The sequence below is a fragment of the Laccaria bicolor genome, genomic scaffold (genome assembly GCF_000143565.1).
Source record: "Laccaria bicolor S238N-H82 LACBIscaffold_1 genomic scaffold, whole genome shotgun sequence".
In the NCBI taxonomy this organism is placed as follows: Eukaryota; Fungi; Basidiomycota; class Agaricomycetes; order Agaricales; family Hydnangiaceae; genus Laccaria; species Laccaria bicolor.
The window spans coordinates 2,876,584-2,901,311 of record NW_001889872.1 but is presented as its reverse complement, the minus strand read 5'-3'; the positions used below and the strand labels follow the sequence as shown (position 1 = coordinate 2,901,311).

Here is a 24,728-nt window from a genome sequence, read left to right as displayed (position 1 = left end):
ATTTGAAGGGAGATGGTCTGACGAGTTGGGTCAGGGTCAACAAGGCAACTCGTATTAACCTTGCCGCCTTGTACGCCCCTCATCACAGCACCTAGAATGGTAGATTGAGTCATACAGGCAGAGCGGCAGCTAGAAACAACGAACAGATATTTCCAAGACTGCATGGTGAAAATACAGACTCCCCGGCCTGCGAAACAGGGCTCATAACGAACCGTGCGTTGGCGTTGCATGTAGTGGTAGTCAAGGGACAACAAGGCGAGCTCGTTGTGCAGTTGTCGGCACACTGAAGATAATGTATTAGATAGCAAGAAGATGCAGACAGCAAGCGAGCCTACGTCGTGCTACGCAATGATGATAGTTAGGGCTTGGATCAAGTCGAGGGAGTGATGCGGAGCTTACGATGGCGCCAAAATTATGACCTATTTCATGTGCAACAACCTGCCATTCTGTTAGTCCTGATGTCGAAACTGCAGCACCAGATACGATAGTTGGTGCGGTGCCAGCCGATGTGGTTTGACAGCTTGATTTAATTGATAACGGGTAGTCAAAGACAGGAGGGACGGGACATACAGAGTTGCAAGCCATGCGATGCCAACTTCCGAGCCTGTTGGGCATCCACTCATCAAATGCCACAAGCCAGTTCCGTCGTTGGCTCTCGTTCCCCTCCACTGTGAGAAAAGAGAAAGGCGGGTATCTAGTTCAGCTCCGCTGCACGGTATATTCCAAGGGATGGCGGGGTCAGTCGCCGTTGGGCAGCTGATGGAAAGTAGAAGGCAAAGTCAGGAAGAGTATGCGATTTGCATAGATATTGCAGAGCTTACATTGCACTTTGAACTTGGAGTTCGGCAATACCAAGGCTTACATTGAAGGTAGACTGTTCCAGCAGTCAGCCTCATTCAAAGAAAGTTGAAATGCAAACATGCCTTATAAAGTGCGCTCGCAGAGTTCCAATTAGTCAAAATCTGGGTGGTAGCGTTCGCCTGACCGTTGTACTTTGAGACATACGTGCAATCGGCAGCCACGCCCATGTAAAGCTGCCACGAATAAGCCGCCAAATAAACAATTGACTCCCAACACTCACAACTTTCTGGGAAGTGGGACAGCCAGTCGTTTGCCCAATAAAATTAACGAAGCTAGCGACAGCTATGAGCTCGTGCAGGTAGGGAGGGAGAAGACAGCGGACTTTGTACCCATGCCTCCATTGCTGGTAGGAGCATCATCTCGACGAAAAACTGACTCGTTGCCTGAGGGATTCACGAGGTGATCGAACCAGGAGGAAGAAGCAGTCGCCGTATGAGGCAACATTGGGTTTTGGACTGGGTTGGTATTATAATCCAGTCGATCGTGACCGCAAGATTGAGGGAGGGCAGCTTTTCCAATGACACTGCGACCCGTCTTTGCTGTATAATCTTCCTCAAAACTCATGACATCGGACTCCCGCCAGATCACCATTTCTGAAGCGCCATGGAGGGGTTGGACAGTCTCTGGATCAAGATCATGTTTGTGGCGATTGTAGTTTTCTTTCGTCATGATGTGGTATATTATACCGTTTGCAGAAAACGTGCCCTCGAAAACAGGAGCAATATTTTTGTCGGCGTCACCTTGGTGATGTACCATGATACGTGCCCATCCTAAATCTGCAGAATGGGGTCGTGGCACAACTCCTGCGGCATCTTCGCGCATGCGGGCAGAAGAATGATGCACATCGACGACCTCCCCCAGATACGCCTTGACAAACTCGCGAAGGAGGGGTTCCGCGTGGGTAATTACATGTTGTCCAGATTCCGTGATAGCGTAGTAATTGATACGAGCAGCAGGATGTATAAGGTGATCATTTGGACGTAAATGAAGGTGGAAGGTGTCGTCAAAGGCAGAGAGGATGAGGCGGAAGACGTCGTCGTGGCGGAGGATATTGAGCGACGGTGGACGGCGCTTACTCAGGGACTGCAAGTTTGGCTGGCGGGGTAGTATCTCCAAAGAAATGATGGATGGATTTGTGACTCTTTTCAATAGTCTAGCAGGAGCACTGTGGGCTGAACGACGATTCAGATCAGGAACAAGAAGAGCAAGTTCAGAACCACTCACCATGAATCGAGGTAGGGCATAAGACGAGAAAGAGAACGGCCAGCGCAAGGAATGGGTGGTAGTAAAGATGCATTAATGTCGAAGGAGACCGCCTAAGGGGTAACGGAAAGGAGGGTCATAAAAGAGTCAAAATAAGGGCCAAAGTCTGGCTTGGCGTTGGACAAGGGCTGTGTTGACAACATGTTGTTTGCAAGCAATTCCAAGTCCATGCACGACTCAGCAATACTTGGCGATAGCAAGCGTCATAAAAAATCGTAGACTGAGGCTTGACTAGTTGACTGACCAGCTTGGCTATTCAACAAGTAGTGGGCACAATTCAACATTCAGTCGCTTGAATAAATCGAGTGTACTCGATATGTCCAGATCAATGAGATCGTCCAAATATAGAATTGCCGACTGGGTCAACTTTTTTTCTGCCAACCACCATGTCCGACGATTCAATTTCACCAAAAATAAAAAAGAAATCAAAAGATGGCGCCGCTGACGCTGAGATTGACAGTGAGTCGCCACACATTGTCTTACGCCTTTCTGATAGACGACGTCAACAGAGGTCAAAAAGAGTAGAAAGAACCACCGTAAGCAATCAGCGCTTACAGATAGCGAGGGTACCGCCTACCCTCCCCATTGAATATCCTCTTCTGAGCTTGGTCTACACAGAAGTGAAAAGCGAACCCGAAAAGAAAGAGAAGAAAATGAAGAAGGATGTAGATGCTATGGTGGTTGATTCTGTTCAAGGTGCGTCCCTATCTTCTGAATCTTTTCATACAGTCTATAAAACGCAACAGATGGTGGGAAGGAGAAGAAGAAGAAGAAGAAACGCAAGCGTGAAACTGAAGATGAATCTGCAGCTGTCGGGGACGCAAGAACTTCTGAATCCAAGAAAGATAGGAAAAAGAGACGTAAAGAGGAACAAGCAGCGACAGAAGCAGTCAAAAGCTTTTCCTTGCCGTCAACATCCGTCTCAGACGACAGTGCGTCAGCAGAATGGACCTCGACAAACCCCAACTGACTATCACTATATCCGCAGATTCCTCTACACCCTCAATAACCCCCTCCCCGACGCCTGCAACCTCCGCAGAAGCAGCTGCGTTCCTCGATAGACATTCGATAACAATTCACACTCCACCAGATATGCCCTCCGTGAAGCCTATAATTGCTTTCGCTCAACTTAATGTTCCGGTTGAACTTCAGTCCTCCTTCGCCGGCTTCAAGGAACCTACACCCATCCAAGCGTGCACCTGGCCGCCTGCCTTAGAGGGTCGCGATGTCGTAGGTATCGCTGAGACCGGGAGGCAAGAATCTTCTCCTACCCTGATCAAATCATAGACTAATATCTCCACAAACAGTGGGAAAACTTTAGCATTCGGTATACCCGCGCTATCACGACTTATAAAGTCAATTTCAAAATCATCGTCAAAGTCAGGGAATTCGACGATATCCATTCTAGTGCTCGCACCCACCCGTGAGCTTGCTCTTCAAACGCATGATACCCTCGCTGCGCTCGGAAAACCCTTTGGCATTGCCAGTGTGGCCGTCTTTGGTGGCGTTCCGAAGGACCCACAGGTAAAAATGCTCAAGAACGCGAGTAAGGCAAAGGATGGTATGACGACAAGAATCATTGTTGGGACGCCTGGGCGAATTTTGGATCTGATGCAGGAAGGTGTCTGTGATCTGAGTGGGTATGTTTCCGAGCTTTGCTCTGAATGTATTCCCTTCTGACGGCCCACTCGTTTCTGGTAGAGTGGACTATCTTGTGCTAGATGAAGCGGATCGGATGTTGGATAAAGGTTTCGAGAATGATATCCGAAATATCATCTCCAGCACGAAACCTACAGCAGAAAGGCAGACGATGATGTGTAAGCTTTTCTTCCTCTCCTCTAAAGCATCATCCCCATGAACCCATACCGACAGTTAGCGCAACATGGCCAGAGGCTGTTCGGCGATTGGCTAGCACCTTCCAGACTAATCCGGTGAGGGTAACAGTAGGAAGCGACGACTTGACAGCGAATAGTCGCGTCGAGCAAAGCGTAGCCGTCTTTGACGACTCCCGTTCGAAAGAGTGAGCACGACGCTTCTTCATGCTCTTCACAGCCTTTCAAACCTTCCTTATTAGCCAGAGGCTGTTAGCCCTTTTGCAAAAGCTATCGCACAAGAAAACTTCTACTAAAGGTGCCTCCGATTCGCTTATCTTGATTTTTGCCCTGTACAAGAAAGAAGCTTCACGTGTGGAGCAAATGTTGAAGTACAATGGGTATTCTGTAGGTGCGCTGCATGGAGATATGTCACAACCCGCACGGCTTGAGACCTTGGAAAACTTTAAAAACGGTACAACTGGCCTAATGGTTGCGACCGACGTTGCAGCACGGGGACTGGATATCCCCAACGTCGGGGCAGTCATCAACTATACCTTTCCGCTGACCATCGAGGATTATATCCATAGGATAGGAAGAACGGGTTGGTTGAGCCTTCTGTTCAAGTGGGGATTATCTCATCTCATTTTGGTTGATACAGGTCGGGGTGGAAAGACAGGAAAATCGATCACATTTTTTACTGGGGACAACCACGAGCGATCTCTCGCTGGCGAATTTGCTCGAGTGTTGAGAGAGGGAGGGTTTGACTACGAAGGATTGAAGAAGTTCCCGATGACGATCAAGAAAAAGGAGCATAGCGCATACGGAGCATTTTTCCGAGATGATATACCAGTTCCCAAGGGACCTACGAAGATTGTTTTCTAGAGACGCTTCTTTGCTAGAGGAGACGCACCTTGTCTGTTACTTCATTAGGCATTACTGCGATATTACTGTGCCGGAGTAAATGTACTGTCTGATCTCTCAAGCGCTCAGCGGAAAGCTGTGATCTCGAAAAAGCCATTCTCCTCTTCACCACGTTCGACCACACTCTTCCTATAACAAGCACCAAGTCTCCTCGCAGCAATGATGGGCCTCTTCAGCCAGGCAGGGTCCACCCTTGGCCGCGTTGTAAAGCCACGCGGTTCACTCGAGGGGGGCGAGAACGACAAAGCCCCTTCAGACACAGAGCCCGACGACACCTCTATCTTGTCTGTACCATGCCTTGGGACATGTTCGCCTGCGATACTGACGACGATCTCAGGGACGAGAATGAAGGCTCCATAATTACATCGTTAATCTCCCAGCTGAGGCAAGTCTACGACAATCGCCTCATGCACCAGGACTTCGATCTGACTCGCTTTTCTACCCTTCCTTCTCGGAAATGGACGTGAATTAGAGTGGGGATGGATCTTTCTAGAGTTACTTTCCCTACATTTGTGCTCGAGCCCCGAAGTATGCTCGAGCGAATCACCGATTTCATGTCTCATCCAGATCTAATATTCGGGCAAGGCTCCCTTCCATTTTGCTTCTTTTGTCATTCTCATATCCAATCATCAGTGCCGAGAACTTCGATGACCCAGAGGAGCGGTTTATCCGTGTGTTGCAGTACTACCTCGCGGGTTGGCATATCAAACCGAAAGGTGTCAAGAAACCGTACGTGCTATCGTCCTCATCTCCAAAGAGATGTTCGAGTCCTCTTCAGATATAACCCTATTCTCGGAGAATTCTTTCGGTGTAGGTATGACTATCCCAACGGTACGCAAGGGTTCTACATCGCAGAGCAAGGCGCGTGGAATATCGAACCCAACGCATCTCCCAACTAACGTGCTGATAGTTTCACATCATCCACCTATATCTGCCTTCTTCTATATATCCCCCGCGAACCATGTTAGTATTATCGGGGAGCTCCGTCCAAAGTCCAAATTCCTTGGAAATAGCGTCTCAACAACGATGGAGGGTGAGAATCGCGTGACGTTACTCGGAAAACCTGATGACGGTGGTGCGTGAACGCTCATGACGTCTTACCTTGCTCGGTTGAATACGCGCACTAATTTTGTTATGTAGAATACGTCATCACAATGCCTAATATGTATGCCCGCGGGATTTTGTTCGGAAAGATGGTACTCGAGCTGGGGGACACGTGCATAGCCAAGAACGAAAAGCATGGGTATTACTGCGACCTTGAGTTCAAAACCAAGGCACTTTTTTCCTGTGATTATCATTCGTTAAGCTGATCAGTCTTTGCAGGGCTTTTTTTCGGGCACCTACAATGCATTGTCCGGGCGGGTACGCAAGAACTCCACAGAAATCGGAGAAGTATCGGGGAGGTGGAGCCACCTCATGGAAATCAGGAATAACAAGGTGCATAAGGCTGTTGTCGTTGTCCTTTCCTTGGTGTATTTACTCGTTCTGTCAGACGGGGAAGAAACGGGTTCTATTCGATGCCACCAAGGATGGTCAGAATGTGTCCCCCAAGTGGGTTCCACCCGAAGAAGATCAGGAAGCAAATGAATCACGCAGGTGCGTTAAGAAGACTCCTCTATATTTGAATCACTGTCCTTGACGAAATGCCCTCAGACTGTGGCAAGATTTAACAGAGGCTATCGTGCTCAAGGACATGGAACGAGCAACAGATGCTAAATCTAATGTTGAGGACGCGCAACGAGAACAGCGCCGGAAGATGGAAGAGAGCGGGCAAAAACACGTGTCTCGTTTCTTCGAGTTATCGAATGGGCGATGGTTACCAAGACTGCAGTCAGTTCTATTTCATATCAACTCATTCCTACAATCTAATAACTTTACTCATAACCTGTCAATAGGGTACCAAACGAGCCTCAGGAAGCAACGAAAGCGGTTCAAGAATGGATATTCCCATCAACACCGTCCGAGTCTTCCTCGTCAGAGCTGGTATCCTGAGTTTTTCTGCTGTGCCCACACATCCATAGCTCGTCATATACTGACATTGTTGTTTGTTTTGATCAATGTAGATCCACGTAGTAATTGCAATCTATTCCCCAGTGTACAGTGTAGCACAAACGTTGAACGAGGGTAGGTATATTTACAAATCCGCTAGAAGATGATTATAGTGAGAACAAAAAAACGTTGAAAAGAATGTGAGTATGTAGGAAGCGATGGGTGGTATAGATTATATGGAGATATTTGAGCAAGTAATATGCATGGGAGAGCAGCAAAAGTCATTGAGATATGCAAGACAGTAAAAAAAAATTGAATCAACATTAATCAAAAATAATCGTTATCATGACCACCAGCCATCCTCGCCCTGTGTGGGAGCTGCGGACACGGTGCTCGGAGTCGGCGATGGTGCTGCTGCTCGATTATATGACGACGGGTAGGCTGGGCGCCGCGCTTTGGGAGTGGATGGACCAAGAGGGGGGTATCTACTCTTAGGGGCATGGATGCTGGCCGATGATGTTACGTGTTTGCTAACGATGTTGGTGTTAGTGGGAGCGTGCATAGATTGCCAAACAGAGGCTTGCGGTGGTGTATTGGTTCTTCCACTTGTGGTCGAATACGTGGATATGCGACGGTTCGGCGTGATTGAGCGACCATCATAGATCGTGCTCGCTCGAGAATCAGGTCGAGGGGGAGGATGGCTATTACCGTTTGTGATGTTCCTGTTAGGAATTGGGGCCTTGGAGGTCTTTGCTTCGAGGAGCTCCGTTTGAAGATTTCTGACTTTGCTCTCCAGAGCAGATATTTGATCCCGCATTTTGTTTTCGCGATCCTGAGAGAAAAAGTGAGCTTAACTTGAAAAGTTCTGATAGATAGATATATACCTTCGCTAAGCGGTCATCAGCCTCGCGTTCCTCAAATTGGAGCTTCATCAAAGAGTAATCAGCGTCAAGCTGGGCTTGAATTTGTTCGGCTTGATCCAATTTAGTTTGCGTCATTTCCAATTGACCTTCGTACTCCTTGGCCCGTCGTTCCCATTCAGCAGAACGTTGCTGGGCTTGTGCTAAACTTTGCCGCGCAGTAGTAGCCGCCCGTTCACTGTTAGATACCTTGACTTCTAAATCCTTGAAGCGTTTTTGTAGTGTAGTGTGCTCTCCCTCGAGGGCTTTGCTACGTTCTCGATTCCTACGAAGTTCTTTCAGCTCATCATTATCAGCTTGGCCAATCAAGTTGGTAAGCATATCGATCTTTTCGGAAGCGCGTCGCCAATCGTCCCAATGCGTTTGCTGCGATGCAAGTGTATCGTGCTGCTTTTGGAGAGCTTCTAGTGCCTGGACAGCACTTTCCTTATCGCGTGACGCAAAGGTGACCTGCAACTCCAAGGACTCCACCTGCCAAAATAAATCAAAATTAGTTTAAAGAGTATATCGATGTTTAACAGACCTTGGACTTCGAAGCCTGTTTATCAGCCACCAACTCCCTGTTAATTTTTTCCAAGTCGGCAATACGTTGCTGGTTTGCTTGTGTTGCGACGTCAGCTGATTGGAGCCGCGCTAGCGCCTTCGAAAGTGCTTCTTCAAGTTCTGAATTTCGAGACTCCAGGGTTGAGGTTTCCGTTGCCCTCGCTTTGGCTGAGGATTGTAGTTCAGCGACCTGCACTTTTAGATGATCACGTTCTCCCTCAACGACGCCAAGCCTCTCATTCAAGACATCCTTCTCTACCCGAACTTGTCCATGAGCTGCGCGGGCTTTTGTTAGTTGAACTTGATAGTCATTGTTGAGTTTGCGGAGTTCATCCACTTCTCGCTTCGAGATATCGCGGGAAGTGATCATTTCAGCTAGACTCTTGTGTACTGCATTCATTTTGGTAGACAAGGTATCAGGCAGGACGGTTATTTTGTCCAAAACTTGCTTGTGCATCGCTATGAGTTCATCGTTGCCATGGTTTAGAGTCTGGTAGTTCGCAGACAAGCCCTCAACTGTGGACTTGAGCTCAATAATGCCGTCATTAGGCTGAGATGCTGAGATGATTCCAGCCTCGAGTTTACCGAAAATGTTTTGTTGAGTTGTCTGAAGAGTTGCCAGGCAAGAATCAAGTTGAGAGGGAAGCTCAGACAAAGCGGTGGCTATCGTATTGTGAAGCGTGCTTAACTCATTTTGTTGCGTAGTGAGCGCATCCTGTGAAGCGACCACCTGGTCCAATGTTGTCGGAACTCTTTGCAATGGTTCCAACAACCCTGCCACGCCGTTCGTAACTTTGCCAGTAACGGTATCGATGTTGAACGCCTTATCTCGAACAGCGAGACGTGAATCTAAGCGTTCCACTACAAGGTCTGCTACTTGTTCCTTGATTTCAAAGGCGTCAATGGGAGCGATGGCGCGGCGGACCTCCGCGATTAATTGCAACGTAATTGCGTCCGTATCGACTGTGGAATTGGGTAGCAGAGGCAAGATTCTGTCCACGATGAGACCAGCAGTCTCGCGTTTATCGGAGGCCAAGTCAATGAGCTGCGAAATGTGCGGCTTGACTGCCTGGGTGAGATGAGTCGTTAGGAACTCATAGTCGATAGGGTCGGTTTGCATTGAGGCCAACATTGGGTTAAGGACAGAGATAAGTTGTTCCAACAGAGCATCGCGTTCTCGAGCAGGGATAACACGTCCAATGGCTTCTTGGCGAACGGAATATTCTGAGATGGCTTCTATAACAGCTTGCGTCGTGTTGCTACCAACCTGTTCAACAATAGGGACTATGTCTTGGAAGCTGTTATCGGCAGGGCGATTAGGGAGTTGTTCAAACAACTCTTGCAGTTGGGCCTTGAGAACCGACAAAATCTCTCTGTGGCCTTCCTCAACAACGTCTTTGATCAATTCGAAATCCATCTCGCCACGAGCATCCATCTGACTATCCTCCAGGCTGCGGCCAGCTGATTCTTGAAGTTGAGTACGGAACAATGAAACCACGTCGGCAATCATAGCCTCTGTTGTTGGTGTCAAACCCTGAGCATCGTTGTGCTCCCGTTTTGACAGATCCTGACGCAGTGCGGTGAGCTTATCATCCAAAAGTTGACCCAGCACATGTTCAATCTTATGTATCTCCATCCGACTTGTCAGATCCTGAGGTGCCACAGATACTCCTGAAATAGATGAATTGTCATCACGAAGGGCATCAGGTAAGGAGGATCTACGACGCGTGTGAGTCGTGCGTCTTGACGAGCCAAAAATGTCTTCATCTCCTGCTGAGTTTGGTCGATCGCCCGGATCTGTGACGTGTCGACTACGCGAAGTTTGGTTTGCGATGGGAGGAACATGTATGTCATCCATCGAAGGGCGATTGAGGTGGTCAAATATTTCCCGAGAGCTAAGTCGAGAACGCACAGCTCGGCGAGTTCTTTCATCGCCATTATTGACCAACGCTTTGAACAAACCAGCCGGGACAGTATTGCTAGAAACAGGGTGCTTAAAATCGAGAGGTATCGGTGCACGCTTCGGTTTAGCGGTAGAGGGTAAGTTCAAGTCTTGAGTCTGATTGTCTTCATTTTCCTCCGCCTTGGTTGTGCCTTTGTCATTGAATGTTTCCTCTCCAAATTCTGGAGCAGCGTCTTGTTGGCTGATGGCCTTTGGCACGTAAGGTAGAGTGGCAACGGCGGAGAATCCAGCAAATGTAAAGGGTTCAGCGGACGGGTTGAGTTTATGCCGTGAGCCAGATATAGATGTCGTATGCCGGATACTTCGAGGAGACTCTAAATTTGGCGGGAATCTGAAGGATGTCATACTATCTCCCTCTTCCATGGAACCACTGGAGCCACGGCGTTGCCTCTTTTCTCGTCCTTGAACCTTGAAGGGAGAGCTTTCAGGGTTTTCAACTGGTGCGATAGAGTCTTGAGGGAATCCGGTCGCAGGGGCGGGCATCTGAGGTACTCCCGCTGGCGGTCTGAAGGTGAAGCCTCCAGGTTTGAATTCGGGTGCGGCAACATTTAATGGTTTACCAAATGATGGAAGACGGGAGTGACTCAGCAGAGGTGCGTTTGGAGCCCCGCTGTTACCCTCCCAGGAACCAGAACCAGAAGACTCGAGGGGTTTGCCAAACACAAATGGTTTCGCGAAGGGGTTGAGAGAATCTCTTCTACCAAGAGAAGGTTGCGACTGGTGATTTGTAATATTCGGATACTGGAAGTTTTCGGAATGGGCGCGGGAATGTGCCATAGCCGGGTCATGTAGCGAGTATTGCGCAGACGCTACACGAGAATGCGGGAGGGGCGAAAGACCGCCTTTACTCGAAAACCCTGTTTGACTCTGAAGGACGAGATTTTCTTCACTTGGATTAGAAACCATATCGTCGTCTCTGCAAGAGGAAAACATCATTGTGTTTTCTGGAGGGCGCGGGAAATTTGGTATGCGCCTTGGTTGGTCCAGTTGCTGAGCATTTGTGCGATTCATACGACGTCGGACACGTTCACGCCTCGCTCGTTCCTCGTCAGATGGATTTGACCATTCACCAATACTCTGAAAGCAATCAGTTTGTCATAGGCTCGTCGATGCCGTCAGTTACGTACCTCATTATCGGAACTCTCGTTACCAAGATAAACATCTTCAGATCCGGTCCATTCCCCGATAGCGTCCTCCACATCCACGTCATTCCGACCTAAATGTTGCTCTGGATGAGTGGCTCCGTCGTCCTGAACCGCATCATCCTCTCCAAAAATGGCATTTAGATTCCCACCCACCGAGCGGAGGGAAAGAGCTGCAGAAAGCCTTGACACATGACGCGAATGAAGTCTGCTATGAGGCGCAGTTGTGCTAGCGCCTTCGAAATCATTGGTTCCGCTCTCTTCCAGCTCCATGTCTTGAGTGGCTTCACCATCACCGTCGTCCTGAACTTCGTCTTGTTGCACTTCTTCTTCCTCTTCCTCCGGTATGTCCAAACCAAACCCACGGATAAAATCAGGGCGGCTGTCTGAGCGAGGGACAGCCGACAACGGTGGAGGGGCCAAAGAAGCTATTGTCACTGGGATACGACCTTGAGGAGCGTGAATACTCTCAGTCACGGCCGAATGTGTAGAATTCTCTGGCACATCCTGATCAGATGCAAGGGTTGCATTCGGCCCAAAGGGATTGAACACTGGGGGCGGAGCATCGAAGAATGGAGGTCGGTAGGACGGGGGTTGAGCCAGCGACATACTGTGGCCGTGACGATTGGTTATAAATCGGGACCGTGGTGGTGGCGAGAGCCCGAAGAGTGGCTGAGGCGAGTTTGACAAAGAGTTGCCACCCGACGAGACGTCCAGAGATTGCTGGAGCTTATTTAATTTGAAGAATAAGAGAGCAGGATCCGCGGGAGATGATATCTAAGGGAGTGTGAATACACACGAAACACGTGTAAAACATGAGGTCAACGAACCGATGCAGCCCGAGCATGAGGAGCGTGAATGAAAGGAATATTACTTCCTGAACCACGTTCTACTCCCAGCATTTCGAGCTTCGCTTCAATAGCTTGCTGTTTAATAGCGTCCCAAGCAAGCTAAACAAACTTGCGATGAGATGATGATTCACAGGAATGACATGAAGATTACCTTTCCTGGCAGAAAAACGTCAACAGTATCAGGCATTTCAAATCTCCACGAGTCAGGGGGAAAGAGCTCTTTTGTCTGCAAATCGACCGGGGGAACGTCTTGATCACGGTAAACGAAGTTATTCATGAGTGGTGATCTAGCCCACGATGGACGCGTCGGGGGTTGGCCATCTTCACCAGGTACGGTCTCTTTGGGAAAGTTCACAACTACCTTCTTTACCTTCTGAGGGGTCGGCGAGGGAGCCATGGGTACGACGGCGACGGTGGGCAAGGGACTAAGTTTACGAGAAGGACCGCCAAGAACTGCTTTTGGCGGCCCACCAATACTGGGCTGCCTCCTGTTACGGTTTGGGAATGGATGACCAGATGATTGCTGTCCCACAAAGGGAGGAGGCGGTCCCAGCATCACGGAAGGACGAGGAAAATGGCCTGTGACAGGAGTAAAGGTATTAAGAGGATGAATTCCAGCAGCGGTGAAATGGGCGACGCTGGCATTGCTCTGGTGTGTTGGGCGACCCGGGGCTGATGGGGCTTGAGGAATGAAGAATGCTTGCATGGGAGTTTGAAGTGAGCTGTGCATGGGATATGGGGGATGATAGCCTTGCTGGAGACTAGTTGGGAGTGCTGGGGAGAACGCGCCCTGCCCGCCCACCGGTTGTTGCATGCTCAAATTCTGCGGAATATTGAGCCGGGGCAAGTGTTCTCGAGGCCTTGCCATCGTGTTGTGTAGAGGTATGGCAATGGGTATTTCGTGAGTGCTGGCAAGCAACGGTCGCCGAGGAGTGGTATACGGAGCTTCCCAAAAGAAAGAGAAATGGGTATAGGATGGCGACGAAGGACGCGTCAAGGCAGCACGTCCACAACCAGAGACTCGCCTACGTATGGGGAAGAAGGAATTTCTTGATGGTGACAGAACAAAATGTACGTACAAACAAATATCATTCCACCAAAATTCAAACACCATATTCCCCGGGCCAGCAATCACAATAGCATTACCTCTTGACTAATTCTGATTGCTCTCACACCTTTATTTTCTATGTAGTCAGCGACAGAGTTCAGGTGTCTACTTATTGTAGTACCGAACTGTATGGCTACTACTTATGGCAGTCAACGTAACGCATAACGCCGGGTTGTTACTAAAAATAATGAAATTTCTAGCAAATTTTAGTCGAGTTTTTTTCGGCCCCTGCGGGTGCTCAGATTGGGTACTCCAGGAGCCCCATAAATTTTTGAAATGTTGCGCATCACGCCGGGGTCCGTCGCCGAAACGGATCCTTCGGCGCGCGTATTGCCACCACAGTATGTGACCAGACGCGTTTCTGTCAGTGTCACTGTCGGAACTTGTCTGAACCATCGACCATGTCGCTCGGTCTCCGACGAGCATTTCATCCCTCGTCAAAAGCCGTTGCATTCTGTACCAATAATTGGGCCATACATGCCTGGCGCTCTTCTGCTACGAATAACATCCGATTCATGAGCGGAGTAGGCAACACACTCGCTGACATCGACGTGAGTGATTCATCCTCACTCAACCAAATTCAACACATATGGTGCTTTTAGCCTTCTAGGCTCGAAATCGTGAAGAATCAGAAGCCAGGCACCCCACCACCATCCTCCAGCTTGAAGTTCGGCCACACATTTGTGAGTGCTGAGCAGGTGCCTTCCTTGCGAAATTTTAATTGACATGTGGGGACAGACTGACCATATGCTAACTATACCATGGAATGTGATATCAGGATGGGGCGTACCTCGAATTCAACCTTGTCGGTATCTGTTTTTCCCTAGCAACTTTATCTTAACTTTTTGAAGATGGCCCACTGTCTTTGGAACCCAGTTGCACCGTATTGCATTACGCCCAGACCATCTTTGAGGGCATGAAGGCCTATAGACACGAAAATGGACAGGTAACATTATTTAGACCAGACATGAATATGAAACGCATGAACACCAGCGCTGCACGTATTGCATTGCCGGTATGAATATCCTTTCCGACAACCTTTAAAATGTTAATGGCTTCAACTAGAACTTTGACGGCGAAGCGCTTCTCGAAACTATCAAGGAACTCATTCGGATCGATAAAAGTTGGATACCCAAGGAACCTGGACATAGTTTATATGTTCGCCCCACCATGAGTGGGCATTTCTTGCTTGATCACAGGCCTATAACTCATTATATGTGATCTAGTTGGAACGCAACGGGCAGTTGGAGTCGGACCTCCAAATGAAGCTCTTCTTTTCGTCATCCTCAGCCCCGTTGGTCCATACTATCCGGACGGGTTCAAACCAGTGTCGCTTTTCGGCACCACCGAGTATGTTCGTGCCACACCTGGTGGTAAGAATGCCCCTCGAACTCGCAATGCTACCCCAGCTTACCCTCAGATTCGTAAGGAACCGGTGCTTATAAATTGGGAGTTAATTACGCACCAGGGATTCTCCCACAAAAAGAAGCGGCTGCCCTTGGATACGCTCAGAATCTGTGGCTCCATGGGCCTGAGCACTACCTTACCGAGGTCGGAACAATGAACTTGTTTGTTGTTTTCAAGAAGGCTGATGGAGGTTGGTCATTTTTGAACCACCGTCAATCTTTAGCAGTGATCAATGGTATTCTTAGTTATGGAACTCGTTTCGCCCCCACTCGACGGAATGATTCTTCCCGGTGTAACCCGTGACTCCGTACTTGCCCTCGCTCGAGCGCATTCGGCCGGAACCCACCGGCTTGAAAACCTGCCCGAAAAGCTTACCGTTTCAGAGCGGCCTGTTACAATGCGGGAGGTTAAAGATGCCTCAATGTCTGGAAGCCTCGTAGAACTCTTCGGTGCAGGTCCGCTACTCCGTTACCTATCGCCTTCTCCGAAATTGACACTTTATTCCTCATAGGCACCGCTGCTGTCATCAGTCCCGTGGACAGGATCGGTTACCTTGGCGAAGATGTGCTGATACCAACTGGGTCAGACGGAATGGGTCCCATTTCAAGGCCAATCTGGCAAGAGTTAGTTGGCAGACAGACAGGTGCCATTCCTAGCGAATGGAGTGTTGTTGTATGACAGATCTATCTAAATGGAGGAGACATCTATTTAAATTTTCCCTGACAATACTCGGTCGCTTTTTATACGAATACTACCTGCACAGACTATAGGGCTGACCCAGGCGAAAATAGAACAGATTTCGCTTTCCAGCGTGTTGGACCCAAGTCTAATTCTATGATATCTTGTTAAATGTACTTCCGTTACAACCCGCTCATTCATGGAACAGACTGAAGCAGTCGGGAAAAGAAAGAGGTGGAGGGGTCAACTTTTGATAGCAAACGGCATTGCACAAGCCCAAGCAGTAATGTGAAATAGAACTGTACAGATGTGAAAGAGAAAACGAGCAATTTTCTTATTCAAAGCATGCCCATGCCATCACCATCGTCCCCATCCCCGCCCCAACCACTAGCGACAACTTCCTCCTCTTGCAATAGGGATTCGGGGATTTCTGGTGACTTCAATTCCCTGCTTTCCCTAAGGGGCGTAGCACTGGGTTTAGTTGGTTGAGGGCTCGCAGCAGGTGCTCCATTGCCCCCCTGTTTACCGGTGTACCATGTAATCTGTACTGAACCAATTGTTGGAATACTGTTGCCTTTGGCTAGTCCCTGAATCAGAAGGTCAGAACGAAGTAGCAACTGTTAATAACCAGCCAAACCTGTTCCGCCGACGCCCGACTTTTGAAAGAGACGATTACATCTCCACCATCGGTTTGCTCGGTGGCTTCCATTTGGCCTGTCGTCTGCTATTCATTAGCATCTGCACCATTTGGTTGTATACGAGACTTGAACTAACCTCATACCAATCACGCAGTGCTTGTAGGCCTTCTTCACGCACACCCTTAACTAGCAACTTCTTCGGTCGATTGTCGAGTTTCATACTAGCTCGTGGCGGACCACCACGCATGGCGGTAGCACCGCGAAAGAAACTGCGGCCCCGCCCACGGCCTCGATATCCGCGGTGGGACCCGCCCCATGACTGCTCTGTGCTTGTATCAGCAATGCCCAAACTAGCTGCCTAGAATAGATCTTCAATAATAAGAACCAAAAGCTTCATAAAGTGATCGCACCTCGGCTTTGAGCCTCTCCAATTTTGTCTTTAAATCCTCAGCGTTATCCTCACCTTCCGCGACAGCACTGTGCATCTCAAGCTCCTTGTCAAGCCGCTCTCGCTCCTTCCGGTCGTGCACATCTTGCTTGGGAGTCAATTTTTTGGCGCCGCTCGGGGACGGGACACGGGCGGGTACGGTGGGTGTAGTGGTCATCTCTTCCCCTAATTTCCGCAGCCTGGCCATAATGGTCTTTTTCTCCTCTGCGGAGGCCGTTGCTAAAGATGCCATTAGGGACTTCTGTTCAGCAATCTGCTGTTCAAGCAGCTGCTGTTTTGCCGCAAGGGCGTTAGCCGTAGCGGAAGGCGTGACTGACAACTTGCGACTACTTGTCGATGACGAAGACGAAGCGGCAGTGGTCGAAGTGACTGCCGTAGGTCGAGTTGAAGTTTCCTTGGCAGAAATGTTCGCCACTAATGGTGCGGAAGCGGCTAGCATTCGGGCACCAACCTGGCCATGGCCTTCCATTGGCCGATGCCAAAAGACCTTGACAAATCGATTTCCGAAGACAGCGTCTTCGGACTTCCACGCAGCATGGGCATCTTCATGCGTCGAGAAGCTGACCAATGCCTTGGCGTTCATAGAATCGATAGCAACATTCGTAACGGTGCCAAACTTTTTGAACCATCCGTTAACTTGTTCCAACGATAGCTTATCTTCTGGGATCTTCTCCACCACGAGAGTCTTGTCATTTCGACGTTCCGGACGGAAGTTGTGTACCTCTCCACCAAACGTCCCTCTGCCACCTCCTCCCCCACGACTACGAAAATTGCCTCTGCTTTGTGTTGAACCCCTCATCTCCGAGCCACTCACTTCAACATCCATAGGTGCTCCCATGGGCATGTACATCTTATGCCCGTTTATCGGACCTGGCACGCCACCATAGTCAAAGTTATCCATCTGAGGCATTTGAGGTAATTGGTGGGGCTGTTGGTGTATGTGTTGTTGATGTGGCGAATGGAATTGAGACTTGGATTCAGGTTCAGACTGAGCTGTGGTCGAGTCAGGAGGCAAACTGGGTGTCAGGTCTTGAATGACAGGGAGCTCCCCGGAAGCGTTGACGGGGTGTACAACACGACTTCCATCCTCCTGTTGAATACGAGGCAACAATGGCGCGCGTTGATGAGTGCGGTTAGGCGGTCTTAAATCCATTCGTGCTTCGTGAGGATCGTAGACCGCACTGGAACCAAATGGTACGACGCCTGGAGCCCCTGGAAACATTGGAAGAAAGGGCATCCCACCAGTAGGTCCACTCATTGGATACAACTGCCCTGGCACGACAGCATCGTCTCCGTGGCTATATTTGCACATGGCTCCGCGAGCACAGTAGCCGTTGTCTGACGAAAAGGAGAATGAGGGTATAGCGACATCAAAAAATAACATACGCACTATGGTAGTCCCGACAGATTCCTCGTTTTTGATCGGGGGGATGATACGCCTGCGGTTGTCTGCCATTCATTGGACCTCCATGCATCCCCATTCCTCCACCGATTGGTAGCCCATATCCGTCCATGCCCGTGTCTCTGTAACCCATAGCCTGCGGCCTTTCAATGTGGCCTCCCCAACCCCCCGTTGACCGAACATCTGTTCGACCATTTCCGTTGCCATAACGCGAAAACTGTCCGTCGGAGTTCAATCTTGGCCCTTTTGCTGGTGGACGTCCATCACGCTCGTCATTCGTAACACTTCGTTTGCGAGTTCGTTCCGGCGAAGAGGTTGACATTGCATTATTCAATAAACCGTCGAGAGGGATCGGAATGCCATTATCAAGGGATTTTAAGGCGAAGGACGGTGAGGAAGGAGTAGCGCCGTAGGGTAAATAAGATTTCGTCCTAAGAACGGTGAATAATGTATCAATAAAGGAAGCACATTCTAAACAAAAGGTGTTAACAAGGCAAAACTGGAGAAGGAAGCGTCGAAATAGACCTTTTTCCAGAAATTCATCGAGTTGAACTGCCAGCTCCTTCCTCATCTCGCTTTCTGGCACATTATGTTTTAGTAGGGCAAGAATATAATCAGCAAGGGCTCCGGGTTCAGCGTCGCATCTGTGAAGGAGTTGAATGAGTGAAAGTTTAAAATTGAGAAGAAGCACACGTACATTGGTTCCAGAGTCCTAACGAGCCATGGCTTGAGATGTGGGATTGAGGATGGGTCAAATATCATAACAGATCCTTGATATTTACTTGCAAAGAGAGACTCAAGAAGAATATGAGCAAATCTCGTCTTCGTATGCAAGTAATGTGAGTGTTGCAACCAAATTGCACTTGACCGCCAGTCATAGGCTTTGTCAGCACTCCGGCAAATTCCGAGGATGCCATTATGGACAAACTTGTCAGATACTCGACGCAACCATGTTCCGAACTACCCTTGTACGGTCTGCGAGATTTGTTCCTCAACGAACATCTATCACCTCTCGCTCAATTGCACTACACTCCATTCGCTACAATTCTACTCAAACACCCAAACCTCCGTTAACACCAGAACAACAAACTAGAAAGGATGCACTAAAACGACAAGATGACATGCAGAGGGATTGGGATGCGAAGGTATTGACATATGCGGAGCTGGTTCCAAAGACGGAGAATCCGACTCCGGTGCGTAATCTACTCAGTTGCAATGCAAGGCGAGGGGGCGACGTGTTTTCAGGACTCGTATTTAATCGATGTTCGTGAACCGGAAGAAACCATGCAAGGAATGATCCCATCAGCCGTTAACATTCCACTTTCCGTCCTTGCGGGTGCCCTTCACATGCCGCCTGAGACCTTCAAGGAGAAATTTGGGTTTGAAAAGCCCAAGCCGGACCAGGAAGTAACCTTCTACTGCCGAAGTGGTATGCGTAGCACAACAGCAAGTGACGTCGCCAAGCGAAATGGATATACTGCGTACTACAACTTTCGACATTTCAATATTTGGTGACTGATATGTTCCCGTCTCAACAGCATCCTCAACTATAAGGGATCTTGGTTAGAATGGACGGATAAACAGAACAAGAAAGGGTCCACATAGGGTCATGTATGTACGAGATTGTAGCCCAAAGTTAAGGTTAGGGTCTAAAAATTGGTTTCGAGTGGAAGTGTCTGCACTTTTTGTGCATACTTCTGAGTAACCCCCAGCACAGGGCGTCCGCGTCAACTCCTTTCAAAAATGACGGATGCACAAACGTCCCAGGGTTTTGTGCGAGCCTTGAAGGCAGCCTCTGATCCACCAATCGCTGGAGGTCCCTTCAAAATTGAGATTGCACGGCGGGCTTGGGACGACGCGTCTTTCCATGTACCATGCAAGTCGGAAGTGGTCGCAGATTGGGTGCTCACTAAATTTATGAAAGAAAGGACTAGAGGATTGTGCGTGCATTCGGTCGTTTCACCTGTCATTCAAATTCTCAGCGTCATATTCTTTCGCTAGCTCAGCCAACCCCTTGATCGACATACGGTACTGGAAACTCCTTTTAGACGTGATTTCTTCGCAAGACAATGCTTCCCAAGCTCAAGAAGGCTCCACTTCACGTCTACCAAAAACATGGCTCTCTGCATTGCTCCTCCGCATACCCATCAGCGTAATCCTCCTCTCTTTTCTCACTTTGCTCAAGGAGGCTAGGCCAGATGATTTGGAGCAGCTTATCTCGGTTGTTCACTCCTGTCTCTTTCTTCTTTGGCCTGTAGGACTCAACAAGATGAATACCGAATTGCTACTAGATTGTTGGGGAACTTTTCTCCAGATATTTGAGGAAACTGGGCCAACTGAAGGATTCTCCAAAATTGGAGCTCTTCTTTCCAAGTCATACCGTAACTCTTTAGCGATTTCTTCGGGAAAGAAAAAGGTATCTAGGTCTTACAGTGAAGTTCGAGCATGCTAAAACTTCTCTGAAACAGATGTACAGCACTTTCGTCCAATCCTACCTTCCCCACTGGTTGAAATGTATTGAATCGCCTATTAATGCTACGCAAGATGCTGCATTTCACGAGATCATATTCAGCGCTGGTGCTGAGACCCTCTTCAATCTTGAGATTCTGCGTCAATCGCAAGACGTAAAGGTGGAAAATACAATTTTTGATGCATTTGACAACCTCGGGAAATCACACAAACCTTTTATTTTGGAAGCGCTTCCCAAGCTGTTCTCACAATATATTCAGTCAATATCGAAATATCGCAGTGCTTTGTTTGGCCAAGGATCCCAGCAACAAGCCGGCACTGCGTTGAATCAACTGCATGCTGCAGGAATGGGTTTCTTCACGTCTTGTCAAGTTTATTTGGATGAAACGGATGACCACGAACGGGCGTGGACAACGAGGGCCGCTCTCCTCGACATTGTCGAGGAAGAAAACCTATTTGACAGAACGCTGGACGTCGACCGCGTTTTCAATCGAAGTATTGAAGCGTCTATTGCTATTCTGGCTAGTGAACAGAGTCGTAGGTCAAACAGTGTCTCTCCACAACGCTTCCATACTGATATAGAGATACAGTGGATCAGACAGGTGTAATCACTTTATCGCTACGATGCCTTACCGCAATAGCTCGTATTGACCATGACCTCATCGTTCCTTCGATTCCCCGCATCTTCTCCCAACTTATATGTGTGCGTCGAGGCCATTGTCAAGTCCAAACTAAGGCTAATGGTTGACACCAGATTTCCGCAGTTGATCAAGATCAACGTGGGTTTCTTGAGTTGATGATCGATTACTACACCAAGACGAGAACCATGGACATTCATCTTGAAAACCTATTCGCTTGCCTGCTTTCAAGCAAATCAGAATCTTGCAGAGATTGTCGACAACGCTATCAGATCGGTCTTTCCAGTCCTATTCTACACCCCTTGCACTTGACCCGACTTTCCAAAGCACTCAAGTTCCTGACCCCAAATCAATGCTTACCGTCGTTAAAAAGTGCTTTTGAAATTTTGTCTAGTATCTGGCACAAGTTCAAAGCTGCAGATCATCAGAAAGGCGGGGAACAAAGCAAGGGATCCGTAAAGAAGAAAGAAACAGTTGGGAAGCAGGAATATCAAGATATGGATCCCGAAAGTGTTGCCGTTACGTACTGCTTAGTCGCTAGGTTGGCCTCGACTTTGCTCTTCTCCTTGCCAACGCAATCCCTACCACCAATGTCGCAAGAGAAGGTTCGCGAATGTATAGAAGAATTTCGAGCATCATTCTTGCAGAAGACACTCTCCAAAGTTCTCAAACTCGCTCTGCAAGACAGTAATACTTGGCCTGCTCAGGTTATCGCAGCCGCTACACTTCAAGTTCAATACACTTTAGACAGGTCAACAAATGTCGCGTTGTCACCCAACTTCGACTCAAAATTGAGCAAGAAAATGATGAATGCCCTCGAGGATGATGAACTTCTACCCGAGCTCAGCCTTGAAATCGTGCGTTCAACATGTCCATTCCTTCTGTATCATACCTGAGACCGACACAGTTTCGCCATCATCTACACTACGCCTCTGCAATGGATGCTTCTGTTTCGCAGGTGGTCGTTGAGAAATTTTTATTATATCTGGAGAGAAGTTTCACTCCATCAGATGTTGTCTGGTCAGGCCAACCACATCATTTAACCTTTGGCCAGCCTGGAAAAGCAGAATGCGCTCTTGCATTGCTGCACTTGATCCTCGAGCGGTGGCTGCCCACTGTCGAGTATGGTTCATTCTGTTTTAAAGGTGTTTTAATGTTGATTTTGGTTTTAGAATCCTGGCGACACCGGAGCAACTAACGCGGCTTCTAAAAGTAATTATGAGGGTCAAAATTCCTCTGGAAATCTGTAATCTTGAAGGGCAACTCCGGCCAGAGCATCTGCTTTTACGAACGCTTCATTCGGCTGAATTTTGGGAACTCCATATAATGCGAAGTTTGTTTTGTTTTCCAAAGAATCTCACCATGTCTTCTAATATTTCATAGACGTATTTCTAGCACATCTTGATGAAATCACTGCATTCCTCGACGAAGATTCTTCTGACAAGTTGGAATCCTCACAAATTTCCGACATCACTTCGGTATACCGACTTCTGCTCTTCTCTCCTCCCGAATATTTCACCAAAACGAGCCGAAGTGACCTCGTTCGAAGGGCATTGAAGGCTGATAGTCGTCTTAGCCACTTATCATCCAGCAGTGACGAGCTTTTGGCCAACTTCGAGGCCTTGTCAATCATTCGTGTCTTTTTGAAAAGGATAGCGTTGCATATCGGCTCAAATGAACAATCTGTAACAACCCGTTCTTGCTACTTTTGCTTCACTGATTGTTACGGCAGCCAGCAGACTTGGCCAATCTCATCCTGCGCTTGTTGGATCAAGAAAAATCAAATACTCCTTTTCCCGAGTTTTTGACGACTCCTACACTCGATTTGATAGATTTATATTTCTTGTGCGTCTTTCAAGGCCCTACGAAAGACGAACCTTTCATCTGAGCTTCCGCGGGGATGTTTTTAGATCTTGTTGCAAGACCCAAACAGAATTATTAACGAAAATCTTTGTGTCGTACTCGCACTGCAAGGTTTTCGAAAACCCAGCGTCCATCCGCGCACGATGTTTTATCCGCATGATTGACATTCTAGTATCGGAATTTGAACTAGCGAGGTTTGGCCATTTTTGTATACCGTTTTGGTTTGTATTGATATGTCCAAGGTTCACTGATGACATTCGAACAACCATACGAAAACTCCACGTTCATCAAGCAAAATATCTACTCCAATCGATTACCTCCAACCTTATTGACGATGCGACATCAAGCAGGATGATTGATGAAGCTGGCATTCTAATGGCCGGTTGGAGGTCCCTCCTCGCCCTTGGTCATTGGTTAGAACAGGAAGGTCTGTAACAGCCCCAATATCAACGCCCCAATATACTCAGAGAAGCCAGATTCCAACACGACATTTATCGGGCGGAGACTGGTTTCAAGAGTGCTTGCTCTGATCGGAGAGATTCCGTCTCGTTCTGGCAAACTAGATTCCATCTGCGTGGCGACATTTTCAATACTGCTGGAGGAATTCCATTTCTGTAGCGATGATCAAAAGCCATCACAAATAGATTTCGCGGTTGCCACCTACACTGTTTTCTGTCCGGTGATGCAGCAACTTGGTCAGCTCCGACTTTCATTGCTGATCATGCCCTCTGACACTATATTTAGGTCAACAACAAAGCGATAAATGCATTGGCAAGATCTGCAAGGTTTTGTCCCCCACAGACTTCTCGCACGTCCTTGGACTCGTCTCGAACTCCTTGTCGGCTGCTGAAAGTTCCCCAAATGTGCGCGCACAACTAGTGCATCTGGCCACAATGCTCTTGCGTGATCATCCACAAAGTACGTGTCTTCACGGCTATTGGGGACGCGATGGTGACGTGTCCCGAAGACACTCTGAAGTACACGCAAGCATTCGCAACGCAGTGCATTCACACCTTTTTGTCGCAAACGACTTTCACTTCGGGTCCTATCTTACTGCGGCAACAGGTTTTGGACTTTATTGCCCAGCATTGTTCTGATCGAGTACGTCGTTCAGTTGATCGTGTCCAATGTTTGCTTACCTTTCCCAGCCGACAGCGCTGCGACCTTTGGATATCGGCGGCATTTGGTCGCTGTTGTGCAAATTCCTGGCCCCATCAGACGTCCACGATGCTCACAGCTCAATTGAAACTTTCCACAAGATCATAGCGATCACCAGTTCTATCATCCGTCTCCGAAGAGATCTTGTTACGCCCACTCTGCCACATTTGGGGATGGTGTTGCGGCGGCTCTTGTTAACGACCAGGGCTTGCCGCCCATCTTTGGGGGCGAAGCAGACGAACTTGGTGATGGATACACAACCAAGGTGGATTAACAAGGCGCAGCCTCTTGGGCCTCAGGAAGGAAAAGCTTTGGCCCGTGTGCTCGAGACACTGAATACGAAAACCACCGTTCGGACTCATTCATCTCTTATTGAGGTGCAAAAAGCGGAATCACTTGCAAAGCCATTCTCGAAGCACGCCGCATATGTGTTGAAGGCGTATATAGAAGCCATGAATGACCCTTTGTGTGCATTGCCTTTGGAAATGAGGAAAGGACTTTACCCCGGATTATTTGCGTTGTGCAGTACGATGAATGACCATAGTCGGGATGCCATGATGGTTTCTGGGCTTGATGCTGGCGGTAAGGCGACGATGAAGTCACTGTGGAAGGAGTACGAAAGGCAAAGATATGTCGGGAAAGGTTAATTTTG

The 24,728-nt window shown here is 48.4% G+C and overlaps 8 protein-coding genes across 8 annotated transcripts; 6 read left to right on the top strand and 2 right to left on the bottom strand.

Annotated features, from left to right (window-relative positions):
* Nucleotides 1-3,216: 3,216 nt before the first annotated feature.
* On the top strand, nucleotides 3,217-4,918 carry LACBIDRAFT_181543 (uncharacterized protein; the record flags this gene model as incomplete). The annotated part of the gene is made up of 6 exons (XM_001874268.1): nucleotides 3,217-3,354; nucleotides 3,412-3,764; nucleotides 3,826-3,941; nucleotides 3,997-4,144; nucleotides 4,199-4,539; nucleotides 4,597-4,918. The coding sequence occupies 6 exons, from the start codon at nucleotides 3,217-3,219 to the stop codon at nucleotides 4,818-4,820; spliced, it is 1,320 nt and encodes a 439-aa protein (XP_001874303.1). The 3' UTR covers nucleotides 4,821-4,918.
* A 100-nt stretch (nucleotides 4,919-5,018) lies between these two features.
* LACBIDRAFT_301830 (uncharacterized protein) lies at nucleotides 5,019-6,851 on the top strand (the record flags this gene model as incomplete). The annotated part of the gene is made up of 11 exons (XM_001874267.1): nucleotides 5,019-5,143; nucleotides 5,197-5,244; nucleotides 5,332-5,439; nucleotides 5,493-5,588; nucleotides 5,638-5,720; nucleotides 5,770-5,934; nucleotides 6,000-6,133; nucleotides 6,183-6,296; nucleotides 6,352-6,455; nucleotides 6,513-6,689; nucleotides 6,755-6,851. The coding sequence occupies 11 exons, from the start codon at nucleotides 5,019-5,021 to the stop codon at nucleotides 6,849-6,851; spliced, it is 1,251 nt and encodes a 416-aa protein (XP_001874302.1).
* A 122-nt stretch (nucleotides 6,852-6,973) lies between these two features.
* On the bottom strand, nucleotides 6,974-13,381 carry LACBIDRAFT_291901 (uncharacterized protein; the record flags this gene model as incomplete). The annotated part of the gene is made up of 7 exons (XM_001873632.1): nucleotides 6,974-7,680; nucleotides 7,733-8,239; nucleotides 8,292-11,351; nucleotides 11,402-12,193; nucleotides 12,247-12,342; nucleotides 12,419-13,292; nucleotides 13,347-13,381. The coding sequence occupies 7 exons, from the start codon at nucleotides 13,379-13,381 to the stop codon at nucleotides 7,192-7,194; spliced, it is 5,853 nt and encodes a 1,950-aa protein (XP_001873667.1). The 3' UTR covers nucleotides 6,974-7,191.
* Nucleotides 13,382-13,774: 393 nt separating this feature from the next.
* Nucleotides 13,775-15,553, top strand: LACBIDRAFT_181461 (uncharacterized protein). Its single transcript, XM_001874266.1, has 9 exons — nucleotides 13,775-13,926; nucleotides 13,978-14,058; nucleotides 14,114-14,180; nucleotides 14,227-14,390; nucleotides 14,441-14,549; nucleotides 14,602-14,748; nucleotides 14,805-14,972; nucleotides 15,028-15,237; nucleotides 15,294-15,553. The coding sequence occupies exons 1-9, from the start codon at nucleotides 13,777-13,779 to the stop codon at nucleotides 15,458-15,460; spliced, it is 1,263 nt and encodes a 420-aa protein (XP_001874301.1). The 5' UTR covers nucleotides 13,775-13,776; the 3' UTR covers nucleotides 15,461-15,553.
* Nucleotides 15,554-15,798: 245 nt separating this feature from the next.
* On the bottom strand, nucleotides 15,799-18,710 carry LACBIDRAFT_301827 (uncharacterized protein; the record flags this gene model as incomplete). The annotated part of the gene is made up of 7 exons (XM_001873631.1): nucleotides 15,799-16,047; nucleotides 16,098-16,181; nucleotides 16,235-16,456; nucleotides 16,509-17,884; nucleotides 17,937-18,419; nucleotides 18,474-18,592; nucleotides 18,646-18,710. The coding sequence occupies 7 exons, from the start codon at nucleotides 18,708-18,710 to the stop codon at nucleotides 15,799-15,801; spliced, it is 2,598 nt and encodes an 865-aa protein (XP_001873666.1).
* Nucleotides 18,711-19,163: 453 nt separating this feature from the next.
* On the top strand, nucleotides 19,164-19,553 carry LACBIDRAFT_243786 (uncharacterized protein; the record flags this gene model as incomplete). Its single annotated transcript, XM_001874265.1, has 2 exons — nucleotides 19,164-19,429; nucleotides 19,487-19,553. The coding sequence occupies 2 exons, from the start codon at nucleotides 19,164-19,166 to the stop codon at nucleotides 19,551-19,553; spliced, it is 333 nt and encodes a 110-aa protein (XP_001874300.1).
* Nucleotides 19,554-19,691: 138 nt separating this feature from the next.
* LACBIDRAFT_301825 (uncharacterized protein) lies at nucleotides 19,692-22,943 on the top strand (the record flags this gene model as incomplete). Its single annotated transcript, XM_001874264.1, has 9 exons — nucleotides 19,692-19,888; nucleotides 19,950-20,364; nucleotides 20,417-20,954; nucleotides 21,008-21,120; nucleotides 21,172-21,912; nucleotides 21,963-22,177; nucleotides 22,228-22,388; nucleotides 22,439-22,740; nucleotides 22,788-22,943. 9 exons carry the CDS (start codon nucleotides 19,692-19,694, stop codon nucleotides 22,941-22,943), a joined length of 2,838 nt encoding a protein of 945 aa, XP_001874299.1.
* Nucleotides 22,944-23,600: 657 nt separating this feature from the next.
* On the top strand, nucleotides 23,601-24,723 carry LACBIDRAFT_301824 (uncharacterized protein; the record flags this gene model as incomplete). Its single annotated transcript, XM_001874263.1, has 4 exons — nucleotides 23,601-23,613; nucleotides 23,663-23,901; nucleotides 23,984-24,019; nucleotides 24,067-24,723. 4 exons carry the CDS (start codon nucleotides 23,601-23,603, stop codon nucleotides 24,721-24,723), a joined length of 945 nt encoding a protein of 314 aa, XP_001874298.1.
* Between the last annotated feature and the right edge of the window lie 5 nt (nucleotides 24,724-24,728).

Coding starts and splice junctions, on each gene's coding strand:
- LACBIDRAFT_181461 (XM_001874266.1), top strand. CDS start 13,777: ATGTCGCTCGGTCTCCGACGAGCATTTCATCCCTCGTCAAAAGCCGTT. Junction 14,749..14,804: donor TGTTCGTGCCACACCTGGTG/GTAAGAATGCCC, acceptor CAGATTCGTAAG/GAACCGGTGCTTATAAATTG. Junction 15,238..15,293: donor CGTAGAACTCTTCGGTGCAG/GTCCGCTACTCC, acceptor TATTCCTCATAG/GCACCGCTGCTGTCATCAGT.